At 36.9% G+C, this 16,274-nt stretch overlaps 1 protein-coding gene across 2 annotated transcripts in view; it reads right to left on the bottom strand.

Moving 5' to 3' along the window:
* LOC107556052 (disks large homolog 4) overlaps window positions 1-16,274 on the bottom strand; it is a 163,053-nt gene that overhangs the window by 62,263 nt on the left and 84,516 nt on the right. For both annotated transcript variants that reach the window (XM_016239042.1, XM_016239041.1), the window contains exon 3: window positions 8,236-8,292. In XM_016239042.1, the coding sequence (XP_016094528.1) occupies window positions 8,236-8,292 (57 nt within the window). The remainder of the gene's footprint in view (window positions 1-8,235; window positions 8,293-16,274) is intronic.

Raw genomic sequence — 16,274 nt, 5'->3', positions numbered from 1 at the left:
CACACACACACACACACACACACACACACACACACACACACACACTCAAAAAGAGTGGAGAAATATTCTAAAGAGGTGGAGAGAGTGCGGAGTGTAGTGCCTAGAGAAGAACACTGTAGTAAAAGATAATCAAATCACTTCCAAACACACATATAAACAGCTTTCCTGAACCTGTGGTGGGCGATGAGCAAGAGAGAATACTGAGCACATGAACACACACACACACCGCGTAACGTCCCTACAGCTGCCACAGGATTGGAAGAACAAAATATAAAGACATCTGCATTTCAACATTTTCTCTAGAAAATGTGAGTGCTGCTTGTCTGTCCAAAGGTGGTTTGATGTTAGGCTGTTTTGAGTGGTTGCTATGGCGTTATTAAGCAGTTGCTAAGGTATTCTGAATGGTTGCTATGGCTGAATGTGGTTGCTAGGGTTAACTGAAACTAAAACTAAAACCATAAAAAACATTTTTGTTACTTGTAATAAAATAAACATTAACTTAAATAAAAAAAAACACAATATAAATAAATAAAATAAAAACCTTAAATATATTTTAAATAATTTAAAAAACGTATTTTATTTCAGCTAGTTACAAAGGCAGCATTACTAAGTATTATTTAGTTTTACTCAATTTTTCTAAAACTAAAATGGAAATAAAAATGATTACAACCTGTACAGACACTCTTAAAAATGATAAAAATGACAAAAACATGCGACAGAATTACTAAAAATAAAAACATATTCAAAATATTAATAAAAACTATAATAGTATCTCAATGATACTAAAATAACTGGTGTTCAGGTGGTTGTTCAGAAGTAACATGGATAAATTATAGCAATGCTTTTAAAAAAGCTATAAAAGCAAAAGTAGCTAAATAGCAGTTTCTATTCAAATTCCACTATAATTGTGTGTTGCTGTTAACAAAAACTATTAAAATGTTTTTTGTTAATTGAAATAAAGCTGAAATACAATACAATAAAAAAATATATTAGATGAAAAACAAAACAAAAAACTGAAACGAAAATTAGAAATGTTGCCTTGCTAGCTAACTGAAATAAAATAAGCTGAAGTAAGAAAATTACAAAACGTAAAACTGAAATAAAAATAAATATAAATATAAAAAATGAAATGCAAAATTAATACATTCAAAAATATTGATACATATTTAAAATATTATTAAATACCATATAAATAATATAAAAATAACACTGCTATAATCAGGGGGGGGGGGTTATCTTTTCAAAAGGTACAAATATGTACCATTTAGGTACTAATATCTGTCTTTAAGGTACTATTATGCACCCTTTAGGGGCAAATAAGGTGCAAAGGTGTACACACCCCACTGACAGCTTTTGTACCTTTTTTTCTGAGAGTGCAGGACAGAAAGGCAGTATAGTACTTTGCAATGCATGCGTAACCATTGGTGATGCCCATGCCTGCATTCTGGAAAGCAGAGTCCTTCCAGCGCCCCCACTGACACACAGATGGCCATGCTGACACACACACACACACACACACACACACTGCTGAACTGATGGCCAGACTCGAGCGTTTAGCCACCTGGACACACCATTAGTGACACACGATATACCGGCTCAAACAGTAAACCAGTTGGAATTACGCAACCGGTATGACTTAAAAAAAAAAAGGCATATACCTTGCCTAAGCAACGTAGACAGTGTTGTGAATTAAGAGTTAACTGTTAACATAACCTGTAAAGTTCGCCGGCGGCTTGAGATTGCTATTTCACATTAACAGCATGTTAAACCATCACACTCTTACTTGATCTGGACAAACTGTGTATCATTAGAAAGACTGAAAACTCCATCTTCGATATTTGTCCGCTGTTTATGATAAAACTGCAGTGATGGTGATTTCTTAATTTATGTCAGGAGTGCAAAATAACCGATCGGTACTGTATGATATTTTGAATAGAATAACAACACGCATTCATATTCAGTCATGTCTGCTGCGGTTTATTTGTGTTCAGATAGCGTCACTGAACAGCTGAACAGGGGAATTGACTGTCTTCAAAAAAGTTTACATTCGTCTTGCCTGCGTATAATGCATATTAAAGTAGTTCCCTTTCTAGCGTTCACCCTACATTGCGAAGCATCCGCAGTGGGAACTCCTCCCCTTCTCAGAAAATCCTGAAACCTTACAGGATAACGCCAGCACAATAAACTGACCAATTGTCGCTCAGTATGCAAATCACATGCAAATACTGACAAGCCTGCGGGCAGTATATAATGTGGTGAGAGCGATAATTGCATAAGAATGCGTTTTGAGGACTCGGAGGTGCATCCCTCGTGGCCTTAAAGGGATAGTTCACCCAAAAATGAAATTTGATGTTTATCTTCTTACCCCCAGGGCATCCGAGATGTAGGTGACTTTGTTTCTTCAGTAGAACACATATGAGGATTTTTAACTTTAACCGTTGCAGTCTATCAGTCGTATAATGCATGGCAATGGTAACAAAATCTATGAGAGTAAAAAAAACATGCACAGACAAATCCAAATTAAACCCTGCGGCTCGTGACGACACATTGATGTCCTGAGACACGAAACGATCGGTTTGTGCCAGAAACCCAACAGTATTTATATCATATTTTACCTCTAATACAGCACTATGTCCAACTGTCTTTGAGCGTCCGGTGCGTGAGGTGTGTACGCGCTCTGCCGTAGTTTACGCGAGCGCCGGAAGTGATCTCTCGTGCGTATACGTCACTCATTGGTTACAGAGTGCACAGGCATTGTAGGTACGACGGCTAATCAAAATGGTACTTACTTGCGCTTATCTGGATTGTTCAAACCGACTTAAAACTAAAAGATTACATTCTCTCGCGCAAACTCATTCAGGAGTGGTGACTTTCCACGTATTCCCATCTTCTGAGCTGCTCGCCTGAAGTTATGCTTGATTGCTCTTCGGCTGGATATCAACACACCCATTAACATAAACTACGCCAGAGCGCGTACACACCTCATGCACCGGATGCCGTGCGCGCGCCCAAAGACAGTTGGACATAGTGGTGTATTAGAGGAAAAAAAATATATAAATACTGTCCGGTTTCTGGCACAAACCGATCGTTTCGTGTCTTAGGACATCAATGTGTCGTCACGAGCCGCAGGGTTTAATTTGGATTTGTCTGTGCATGTGTTTTTTACTCTCATAGATTTTGTTACCATTGCCATGCATTATACGACTGATAGACTGCAACGGTTAAAGTTAAAAATCATCAAATGTGTTCTACTGAAGAAACAAAGTCACCTACATCTTAGATGCCCGGGGGGTAAGAAGATAAACATCACATTTTCATTTTGGGTGAACTATCCTTTTAAGTGAAACCTCCACAGATTTTTGGTCAAACCGCCCAGCACTAGGTGCAGGTAACCAAGGTTACATGTTCTCTCGCACATTAGTTCTTATAAATCTTGAGTTTTTTCTCTAAAAACAAACAATAACTAAAATGTAATGAATTATTAGTTTGAAATTCCCTCTTGCCCAGTGGTTCCTTCTTCATTTCTGAATCCTGCGGACCTTTGTGGGATTCAGAGTGAGCTAAATTAAATGCAGGTACAAACAGCAATCTACAGTATCAGGGCTTTGTAAATTAGATGCGGTTATTAACTCCCATGGATTTCCCTCTGGACTCATCTTCACTTCCATCCTTCAGCTCCTCCTGCTCTCCTTCTTCTCATCTAACATCATTTGCCCCTGTAGTCCATTCACATCTCCCTCTCCTTCAATCCATTTCTAATTTTTCATTATCTCAGCTCTTTATTCACTATCATTTATAGGAAAACAGTAAGATAATTTATTAATGACATTGTTCCAAGATACAGCACATATTGCTGTAACTTAAGGATGCACTGCAAAGACATTTGTGCTGTAACATTAAGCCTATACAGATATGCAAATGATCAAACCAACAGCCAATTAGAGTCACATGCAGAGCTGGTTATGCAACAGAGCTGCGTCTGTCCCTATAATGTTTAGAGCAACAATCACAGACTCACACATACATTCATATGGTACAACAGTTAAATAAAGGTGACTTGACTTGACTTCATATGCGTAAGGCACACTGCACCTGCTAATTCATTTGACTGCCTCTTACTCCTTGCCATTAGCTTAGCTAAATCTACAGCACCATGGCAAAAGAAATAGGGACATGATGCCTGTTATGCTTTTCTGTTATTTTGTTTTTTCTGACTAGAGCGTGACCAGAGTAGTCCATTTTCATGAACAAATGATTCTCTTAATGAACCACTGGAACAACTCAAGTCACTGCTTCAGGCTTGGAATTACGTTTTGTGTTCAACTGTTAACCACTATTTAAGCATAGAGCTAAAAATTAAATTTCCAACTGAACCATCTTAAAGAAAACACATGACAGATTATTTCAGAACTCCAAAGAGACCAAAAGTAAAAAAAAAAAAATATATATATATAAAATTTTTGAAAGTTTCCAAATTTGAGCTTGACCTTTCAGTATTGTTCCCCATTCATTTTCAATGTTTTTATTTTATTTTAATTTTTTTTGGACCTCAAGAAGTACAAATGGGTCTTTTTTTTTTTCCCAGGACCATTTAGCCCTTTTTTTCACATAGCAAGCGGCAAAAACTTTACCAAGTTTCGTACAATTCCGATTAAGTTAAACAAAATTTAAAAAAACAAAATGTAACATTTTATATGGTTTTAGTTTTAATTAATGACAATAACCCTAGATTGGTATCATTACTGACTGTTCACGTGTGTAGTTGTGTAGTTAAAGAGACACATTTGGCGATTTTGGTATAATATTTAAGCATTAAATATTATAATAAAAATAGTATTAATTATTGTACATAAATGTAGATATAGCTTCAAGTCACAAAAAAAATTAAATAAAAATTTGACCACAAAAAAACACGATTCACCAACAAAATCAAGTTTGTTTGTCTATCTATCTATTATCTATCTAGTTATGATTACATAATTTGCTTTGTACTCATTCAATCCATGTTCTCTGTGGATGAGTGTTCAGGGTTTGCTGGTTCCTGTATCCTGCTGTGACTCAATAGATGTGTGTGTGTGAGTGTGAGTATGTGTGTGTGTGTGTGTGTGTGTGAGTGTGTGTGTGAGTGTGAGTGTGAGTGCGCGTGCGTGCGTGTGTGTGTTCACTTTCTCCTCATCTCACTATCTCTCTTCCTACAGCCTGTCATTTATTAATGGAAAAGAATCAGAGAGAGAGAGAGAGAGAGAGCAGAGGAAAGCTCAGGATGATTTCACTTGCCTTCTTGGCACTTCAAACATGTTAATATCAGCAGCGGCAGTCCCATTGCTATGGACACCAGAATCTAACTGTCTCAACCTCCTGTTTGAAATGTTCGTGAGAGCTGTGTGTCCATATGGGAAAGATCCCATTTCCACAGTCAAATCTACTTCATATCTCACCTATTTCTCCTACACAGCAGTGAGATTAAGGCGAGACACTCTGGGTTAACCACAGTTTTTTCATGCACTGGTCAACTTTGACATTTGAGGCAATTTTGCCTCCATAAGAAATGGAAAGAAAACATCCAAAATAAACATGTAAGTGTTTATTTTCGTACACTTCACATCTTGTAGATTTCAATTACAATACATATCTTTAAAGGCCATGAGTTTTTCTCATGCACTTTTCTCCACTTCAGCAGCACTTACATACACCAAACTTGACAGTTTTTGACACTGTAAAAAATTATGTTCAGTGGCATGCCTTAATTTATATATATTTTTTGCGTATAATTAACTTGGTTGTACAAGTCATTTCAACTTAAATTACATTAAACTGACTTAAAAATCTAATTGAATTTCATAAGCCTATAACTTGTGAAAAAGTTAAGATGAGTTAAAGTTATGTAAAAACATAAGTTGCTGTAGCAGAAAGTTATTTCCCTTAACCAGGAAATTAACGTTCTTAGAATTGACAAGACAGTTGACCCTGAGTGGTCAGCTAAATATCTACAGTGGATCTAAAATATGAATAGTTAATTATAACTAGTTATGGTTAATTATTCATATTTCCCCATGAGCTGATTCGCTACAGTTGCCATGACTTACGGATCATATCATTGTTTTACAGTATCAATATTCTTAAGGTGATACTGATTTATATGCATTTTATCCCTAAAATTAATTAAATTAAAAATTAATTAGATTTTAGTTTGTTGACAGCATTTCTACCCTATTCACTTGTGGAGTCTTGCCTAAAACAGCAAACAAATCAAACCTCCTGCTTCTCAGATTTGTCTCTTTAGGAAAAGATCCCTAAGTTTCTTCTAAAAGATCCCAACGTCTCAAACCGTGCTCAGATCTGCCAGGATAACAAAATCAACCGAGAGTCTGAAATGACAATATGAACTCCTGAACCAAGTGATCTAACTTTATCTGGCTCTCAAGGATTGCACATGTGTGTCTATTTTTATATCCTTTAAGGCATTTTAGAAGAAACAAAGTAGATACTTCAGTGAAACATAACTCTTTGAAGCATAACAAGCTCAAGTTTCCTGCCACTGGCTAATCAGTTCCTGTATATATATATATATATATATTAGTGTACTCTTGACAGGCAGCAGAAGACAGCAGCTGACCTACTACATGACAGCACACTGTCCTCTACAGGACGCTTTAAGACACTGCATTTAAAGAGAAAGACAATTCAATAAACCAAACCAAGCTAGAAACGTTCACGACAATAATTCATTGCAGTGTTTTCAAATAACTCGCATATTTTGAAGGATGAAATCAAACAGAGATCTCTCACACACACTCTTTGTTTCTCTACTTGCATAACTGAAGCAGCATCATTAAACAAGATTATCTGACAAACTGTTCATCAGTAGATTAGCATTTTAATAAAGCCATCCCATACGCAGATGTTAGGTTACGTATGACTATAAGCAGAACCTGAAGAAAACAACACTCTTCTGGGCACATATACAAGCTGTCAGAAATAATAGGCTGAAACTGCAGAGAGAATATAAAAGTGTACCTATATGGATAAACCGGTGTGTGTGTGTGTGTGTGTGGTTTAAAGTTGATACTGTAGCACAGAGAAAATGATGACTTCAGGCGACAGAGAAATACCATATAGAAATATGATGGAAGCCCCTTTAAAAACAAGCTGACATGCAATACAGAAACACTTAAAATAAAAATAGTCTTCATCCATTTAACTGATTTTCTTCATCAGTAAGTACATTTTGCAGTGGTCAAAAAGTGCAATTGCCTTAACAGGCTCCGGATTGATTTTAAATAGGCAGCAATTAAATTTGACTGGGTTCAATGTTTTTAAAGTGGTGCGTGTGTTCAATGTCATTGGTCCCATCATCAATCCATGCAGTATACCTACAGTATACATACAGTATACTTGCATAGGGTGATCAAATCTCATCCGCTTGGTTGCTTGTATCATCACTTATCCACCTGCTCGAATCGACTGTAAGGCGTGAAGATATTAAGATATCATAAACATTAACATCATGTTTTTCTGTAAAGCTGCTTTGAGTTTTGTGTATTGTGAAAAGAACTATATAAATAAAACTGACTTGAATTTGACTTGACAATTTGATGACGCAGTTCAGTGACCTTTATCAAGATAATAACAATTAAACAATCATGATGACGCCACTGTGAAGAACAATGTCACAAAGAAAGTGTCATTTGTGCTTTTTTTTCCAATAACTGTTGTCAAAATGGCAATTTGTTCTCAAACCAGGGGGCCTCGGCAAATTATTCAATTATTTAAAACAACAATAATAATAAATGTTTAAAAAAAAAATAATTAAAAGGATAAAACTGAACCAGAATCTATATATATATATACAAAAAATCAAGATGGAAACTGAAATCTTGTTTTTCTCCTAAATGACCACTGAGTCAAAATGGCAATTTGTTCTCAAACCAGGGGGCCTCGGCAAATTATTCAATTATTTAAAACAACAATAATAATAAATGTTTAAAAAAAAAATAATTAAAAGGATAAAACTGAACCAGAATCTATATATATATACAAAAAATCAAGATGGAAACTGAAATCTTGTTTTTCTCCTAAATGACCACTGCTATAGATGAAGCCATCAAGATGGGGATGTGAGTTATTTCCATGGTTGTTATGATTTCATATGGCTGTCGTTGATGAAATGGCATGAAAAAGGATGAAATGATCACATAACTGACAGCAGCGGCAGCAAAGCATCGGTGTTCTTACCAGTGTGGAGACCGCAGAGGTGTACAGAGGGGTTTGACCAGAGGACAGCAACACTGGCTGTGAAAAAACAAAAACAGGAGAGGAGAGCGGATAACTCAACAACAAACCCACGGGATAAAAAAAAAAAACCAAAACAAAAAAAACGTCAGAACGGAGCCTTTGATATATACAATTGGGGTGTAAAAATGCATTGAGGCACTGAATCTGCTATCTACAGTAATAATATCAATTCAATACATTGATTATGGATTTTATCATTACCATAATAGTCACATTTCATGCTGAATCTTATCATTTAGTAAAGGAATCATTGTATTTAGTGAATTTAATGACATATTTAGAGCATTGTCTTGTGAAATGAACTGAAATCGTAAAGAAATTCCCAGTTAGTGTTTCTCTCTTCTGAGCGCAATAAAGCATGGCATCCCATCAAAGGCTCTGTACTGGGGACAGAAAAGCAAATGGGATATAATTGGGGCGGAAAGGGATCTACAGGAGTCCTGAAAGTGCTGTTTTTGCATCTCATGCAGTGAGTGTAAATTAGATTAGTTAAGGAAACGGGAGAGTGAAAACAGACCCAAAAATTGAGGAGGACATGCGCAGGTTCATTTAAACTATGCAGTACATGTTTATGTCCCATCATATGTGTTTACATTGGACAGATTTTTAAAAATGGAAATCATACTTTGTATAAAAAAAAAAACTATGATAAAGCATATATGTCTTGTAGAAAGTTTGTTTCTTCGTGTGAACAGTTTTGGTTTGTTTCTTACAAACACACAGCTTTTGTCTTCTCCAGATGTTAACTGATGGACTGGAGTGCTGTGGATTATTGTGATGTTTTTATCAGCTGTTTGGACTCTCATTCTGACGGCACCCATTCACTGCAGAGCATCCGTTGCTGAGACACTGATGCAGTGCTACATTTCTCCAAACCTGATGAAGAAACAAACTCATCCTAATCTTGGATGGCCTGAGAGCGAGGACATTTTCATTTTTGGGTGAACAATATTCAAGCATATACAGTTTTTTTACAGGTGCTGCATAAAAGGAATTGGAAAAAGTAGAAAGCAATAAAAGGACAAGTAAAACATATTATAAGAGTACAGTCTGCACTATGTTTGCTTCCCCTTTATAGAGAAACAGCATCATCACAGTGTAACCTGGAACTGTCCTCAGTCCTCAAAGCTAAATGCTGTTCTGTGCATTAACAGCAGATGGCGACGTTGTTCAGTTTTGAGTGATTAAATCGCTTCAGGTATTGCTTGAAAAATCCTTTACATGCATGAAATGTTGTGCTTTCCAAAAATAAACTCTGAAGATAAGTGCCCTCAACAGACAGATGAAAATCTCATATTACACGTTCCCCGAGGCTGCAAGATCATCGCTCACTCCTTCTGAAGCTTGAAGGCAATTGAAAGATTCCCAGAGGAATGTGCATCTCATTTTCTCCAATTCCCTGCTGCTTTATTCACAGAGGCATAAATACTGTAAATACACTCCAGAGGTTTGCTGAAGTTCAGCAATAAAAATATTACTAATTCAACCAAACGTTATGCGTTTTATTAGACAGATGGCTGATCCGATAGAATATCTCATTCTAATCGGCTGATTCTAGCATTGTTCTGTTAAATATTTGTGCAAAATGATCCCTAAACTGACCGCTGTCCATCAGCCAGCCTTTATCCATCTGTTAAAACCTAAAAGTAACTAGTAAAAAGTTAAAAATGAAAAGTAAAAAGTAATGCACATATATGGAAAGCACAGAAGTTTTCACAGCTGGATAAAGGCTGGCTGTATTGACAGAGAATACTGTAATGATATTTAATAACGTACATGATACAGTGTGTATGTCGTACAGAGTAAGAAAGCAGCTCTAAACACAAGTGTTTTATAAAATATGAAAAATCCTAATTATTCAATATCGGTCTATTGACAATTATTCTTTATTTGAACCCAAATATATGCACTAATCTATCCTACTTGTAGTTATCGTTTAATGTTTAGAATATATTCCATTTAACAAAATACAAAAAAAACATTTCATTTGTTAATATAAAAAAATTAAATAAAATACCTTAAAAATAAAATACCTTAAATGCTGATTTAACTCCCATTGATCTCATAGCATTTCTATTTCTATAGCAATTCTAATTGTAGTGTAAATGCATTCATGCCACCTCTGAACAGTCTGTGTAAATATACAGAAATGCCACTTTGGATGCAGCTTCTAAAAAATAATGTTATTGCCACATTGTAGCCTTAAAACTGTATGTGTAATAAACTGTATGTTGAATCAAAATATTTCTTTCTAAAGCCACTTTTTGTATTGTCTATTCATTTGATGCTTTTCACATTTAACATAATAATGATCTTTTGTGGGTAATTTCTCAGCCCAAACTGATGTGTGATTAATTTGCCAATAATTCAATTAATTAATTGGTACATCATGTAATTAATTCGATTACAAATTTTAATCACTTGACGGCCCTAATTATTTTGCTTCTTGTCACATTAGCAACATGCTAACATCAAACTCAGGTCTCTTGTGCGCTATTTGTGCGACAGGCACAGACTTGATGTAGATTGTAGACTTTTACTTCTTCCCATTGAGGCAGATTGACATAGTTTTTTTTTTGTACATTGTCAAATGTTTTGGTTATCTCTGATTAAAAATCATTGCAGAGCAAATGTATCAATATCAAGGCACCTATTAAATATTGTCATAAAATTTAAATGTACTGACATTTTTTCAGCAACATCAAATGAATGTAATATGAGGCTTGTTGTGGAGCTATTGAATTATTTGTTTTATTTGTACTGGTTGAATACTAGCAGGAATAGCAGAAGGAGGCATGCAGGAGCTCTGATGTGTCATATGACCACATGAAAGTGATTCATACTGTGTGTGTGTGCGTGTGTGTGTGTGTGTGTGTGTGTGTGTGTGTGTGTGTGTGTGTGTGTGTGAGTGTGTGTGTGTGTGTCTGTGTCTGTGTGTGTGTGTGTGTGTGTCATGTAAAGTGAACAGCATGTAACACAAATATAAGCCATGTTAGGACATAAGGACACATACATACTGTACATCTTACATACTGTAGATCCCATATCAGTATCATATTACATATACAAACAAAAATTGAAACAAATTCGAAAAAATACTTACAAATCTCCACCTTCATTTATCTAACTACATCCACTGCCTTACATATTTGTGTAAATAGAAATGAGTTGCAGTTACAAATGCATCGATTTCAAAAATGAAAACTGAATGCACTGATTACAGAATTTAATAATTAATATAATTATATTATAATTATAATAAATATGACTATATTCAGCATGGTTTTGAAAATACGTACAAATTTCATGATGCACTGAATAATGAAATCATCAACATAATAATGAGCACTGATAATGATAATTTAGCTAATTAGATTTGTTTGTATTGCACTGATACTGTAGATATTATTGAAGCACTACAAAACATGTATGTGGATGTCTGCGTGTTGTGTTTCACAGGCATGTTTCACACGAAGACAGATGGTAACACAGAGAGAGAGCAAAAGCTAGGAGGAGTGGTTTGCATTCTGACCTTCATATCCAGCCAAACACCCTTGACACACTGAATACAACTAACATGAGCATGTAAATGAGCTTCATGCTAAAGTGATTTTACACCAAACATATTAGCCAGCTGCTAAGATGCACAAATAAGAACATATGTTACATATGTTTGTGTGCTTCACTCCAGGTATTATGGTTCATCATCTGCCGTAGATACTGATATGATTATTAAAAGGTGGCTTGTTTCCCTCATGCCTGTTAAATTATTTACAAGGTTAGTTGAAATCTCATAAGTCATGTCGAAATGTCGAAGTCGAAATGTCATAAGTCATTCATAAGAAATGTCATGTTCTTTTTTACGCCATTTTAAGGGTAAGCTGGATGTTTTATGTTGGACATTTGGTGCAGAACTGACCACTTCTACTTGTGAGCTAGCTCGGTCTATTCAAATGCTCGATAACTTCTCCTTGACTAATCCCACCTTAATTAGTGAAATAATACTGAAATCCAATTCTTCTTCCCTGCACCAACATTCCTTCTGAAACACTGCACCTCTGTCATTTCTGCTCCAATTTCACATATTGTAAACATGTCTCTTATCTCTGTCACTGTTCCAGTTTCAATTAAAATTGCTGCTGTTACTCCTATTCTTAAAAAGCCAAATCTAGACCCAACTGATTACACTAATTATTGTCCAATCTCCAACTTACCGTTTGTTTCAAAAATCATGGAAAAGGTTGTTGCCGCTCAATTGCAGTAATTTCTAGCTCTCAATGAACACGTTGATATATTTCAGTCAGGTTTTCATTCGCAACACAGTACTGAAACTGCTCTAGTAAGGGTTATAAACGACCTCCTCCTTTCAGGTGATTCAGGCAGTCTTTCTATACTTCTCCTACTCGATCTCAGCTCAGCTTTTGATACTGTCTCTCATAAGCTATTACTCATACGCCTCTCAGAGATTGGCATCTCAGGAGCTGCGTTATCCTGGTTTTCCTCATATTTGACGAACAGACAATACTACATCACCATACATAACTATAAATCTCCCTCTGTCCCTCTTAAACAGGGTGTGCCACAGGGCTCAGTCCTAGGGCCATTATTATTTATTATTTATATGAATGCCCCTCGGACAAATTATTCGCCGCCACGGTTTACAGTACCACTGCTATGCTGATGATATTCAGATATACACTTCCTGCCGACCTGACTCTATTCACCAGACTGCATCTCTATTGTCATGCGTCAATGAGTTAAAGACCTGACTTAGCTCCAACTCTCTTATTTTTGAATTTGACTAAATCAGATATCTTACTTGTCAGATATCTTACTTGTCAACTGTAACAAAAAACATAACAAATGCCCCTAGATTTGACCTTGAAGCCACATCAATTATTCCATCTGCCACAGTCAAAAACTTAGGTATCATTCTTGAGTCTTCTCCAAACCTAGATGCTTAAATTAGTAAGCTCTCCAAAGCTGCATTTTTTCAACTTCGCCCGTATTGCCAAACTGCGTTCCTTCATCAGCCCAAAAGATGCTGAATTACTAGTACATGCATTAATCACATCTCGCCTTGATTACTGTGGCGCTCTTTTTTCCAGATTACCAGTACGCTCCATCTCCCGATTGCAATATATTCAAAATTCTGCTGTGAGAATTCTAACTTACACTAAATGGTCTGTGCATATCACTCCTATTCTATTCAACCTCGATTGGCTACCTGTGTCCTCTCGTATCGTTTATAAAATTATTCTGCTTACCTTTACGTCACTCCATGGTCTTGCACCTACTTATCTCTCTGACCTGCTTTCTCCATATATTCCCTCTCGTCCACTTCGATCATCTGGAGGTGAACTTCTTTGTGTTCCGAGATTTTGCCTATCATCTATGGGAGGTAGATCTTTCGCTGTTATGGCTCCTAAACTTTGGAATACATTGCCCCTGGCTCTTCAGACAATAACCACACTCCACGAATTTAAGTCTAAACTCAAAACCTATATGTTCAACCAATATTACCAGTTATAATGTTTTTGTGTGTGTGTGTGTGATTGTGATTATGATACTGTATTATTACTGTGGTATGCAACTGCAATTGCATGTTCTGGACTTGGCAAATGTCTTGTCCATCTATGTATGACATGATTGCTTATTTGATTTTGTCATTGTGAAGCGTCCTTGAGCTTGGTAAAGGCGCTATATTTAATTTATACATTAAATTATTATTATTATAAGTATATTGTGTGTCAGTATTTTGGCCTCTCACATATATTTGCATACATAGTCAATGTTCAGCACTTATACTCAAAAATGTTCTTTCTTCAAAGGATATTTTCACATGAATTGCTCAAAACATTAATGGCGTCATAAACTGAGAACAATAAAAACATCCTGTAAGTTTCAGAAATCAAAATTTTCTCATTAGTCTAATAACAGCTTTTATTAAACGAATACCGAATTCCCACTACAAAGGAGGCAAAGAAGCACTTCTGAAGTGGTAATTAGCCATCTTTACACAGAGAGTTTAATGCTGCTAAGAAGTGGCATGAATGCATTTACATAGCAATTATAACAGCATATTGTTGTATTAGGGGCTGAGGAGGCACAAAGCAGGAATAATTTAGTCTGGCTTTTATTCAGCATTGCGTCTTTACACAGAATTTTGAGCAGGCACAGAGCAGCCTTAAATAGAGTTCGCCTGATTGATTGGTTTTGCCGATTAATCGGCACCGATAGTTGATTGCTGGAACTATCGGTTATTGGCAAAAACTGATCTGTGTTTGCCATCAAGGCTGAGTGGGCATAGACATTATTAGGTCGCCGTGATTTTGCCAAGTAAAACATGTTCCTGAATCAACATCTTTTGTTGATCCTGGATCGGCATTACAGTCCAAAAATTTAGACTTAACCCAATCCCTACCCCTAAACCTAACCCTACCCATAATTTATTCCTAAAATCAGAGGGAAATGATACATGCCTATCAAAACAGCATGTTTCATAGAGAAGGTCAAAAACAAGACAGAGAATACTTCTAGGGGTGTACGATATAAACAAAAATTGATAGGCCTAACTTAATATTTTTGGGGATTTTTTCAATAACGGTAATTAAACAATATTTTGACTGGTTTAGGCATGTCATGGATAAACAAATTTGACACTAAAACCAGCAGTAGGTGGCAGCAAGCCCCTGACTTAATGAGTGATTCATTGAATTATTCATTCAAATGATTCGATTATAAAGCAACTGCCTTTATGAATGGATCATTGAATCACTGACTGTACTTTGGCTGTTTGCTGCACACTTAGGTAAATGTACAATCTGGACCATCTTGGTCTTCAATGCATGCAGAACATATTGTGCATACCATATAAATAGTGTAAAAATAGAACAAATAACACGGTACTGTGCCAATCTGTGCACTGTATGTGAGTCTGTGTTAAGAAATTATGCAAGACGGAAGTGTGTGTGTGTTTAATGTGCTGGAGATTCCAGAGTGTTTGGATGGGTTCGATCTGCCTACACACAGCAGAGGTGTACAGAACTCACGTAGAGTCTCACACACACAACATGACTCACACACACACCTACTGAAGCCAGAGGAAATGGGGAAACCAGGCAGGAAATGAACACAGAGGTCAGACGGAGAGATGGTAAGACACAGAGAGGAACAGAAGAGTAAAGAAATAGTAGAGAAGAGCACACAGCTGCCATAGAGGAATACAGCACTGTAGCCCAGGCCATGAGAGAGTTCAGACACATAAACATAATGCAATGGATCGATTGTGTGGATAACTCATGGAAAACATTAACATTTTCTCAAAGACAAAGAGAACAGAGATGATACACACACACATCGCATAGTGGAGGACTGTAGATAACGTCTCTAGGTTACGTATGTAACCATGGTTCCCCGAGGGAACGAGACGCTGCGTCGAGATTCGCTTTGGGAACGCCCTTGCATGACCGCGTTCTGAAGCACGTGTCAAATCAGTCCAATGGAGCAGCGAGATGTCACGAGCAGGGTGACGTAAGCACCAGAAAGCATAAAAGCGCATCCGGCAGGGCGCAAACCAGCTTCGATGAAGTAGCGCCTGCAGGGATGCAGGGAGTATGCACAAATGTCCTGCAAGGCCACACCCAAGCTGAAAGCATACTCCTGGTCGAGTGCGCTCTGACCCCCATAGGCAATGGGAGGCCAGAGGACTCGTAAGCTAGTGAGTTGGCCTCAACCACCCACCTACTCATAGTCTGCTTGGTCGCCGGAGATCCTTTCTTTGGCGGACCAAAACAAACAAAAAGCTGATCTGCCTTACGCCACGGGGCAGCTCTGTGTGCGTAAACGTCCAGTGCTCGAACTGGACAGAGCAGATTAAGCGTTTCTTGGCCTACGTCCTGGAATGGAGGAGGACAGAATGCCTGAAGTACTATGGGCCCTGGTGAAGAAGTGGGCACCTTAGGGACATACCCGGCCCT

The sequence above is a fragment of the Sinocyclocheilus grahami genome, unplaced genomic scaffold (assembly GCF_001515645.1).
Source record: "Sinocyclocheilus grahami isolate Dianchi unplaced genomic scaffold, SAMN03320097.WGS_v1.1 scaffold553.1, whole genome shotgun sequence".
NCBI classification, from domain to species: Eukaryota; Metazoa; Chordata; class Actinopteri; order Cypriniformes; family Cyprinidae; genus Sinocyclocheilus; species Sinocyclocheilus grahami.
This window is presented reverse-complemented; position numbering and strand designations above follow the sequence as displayed.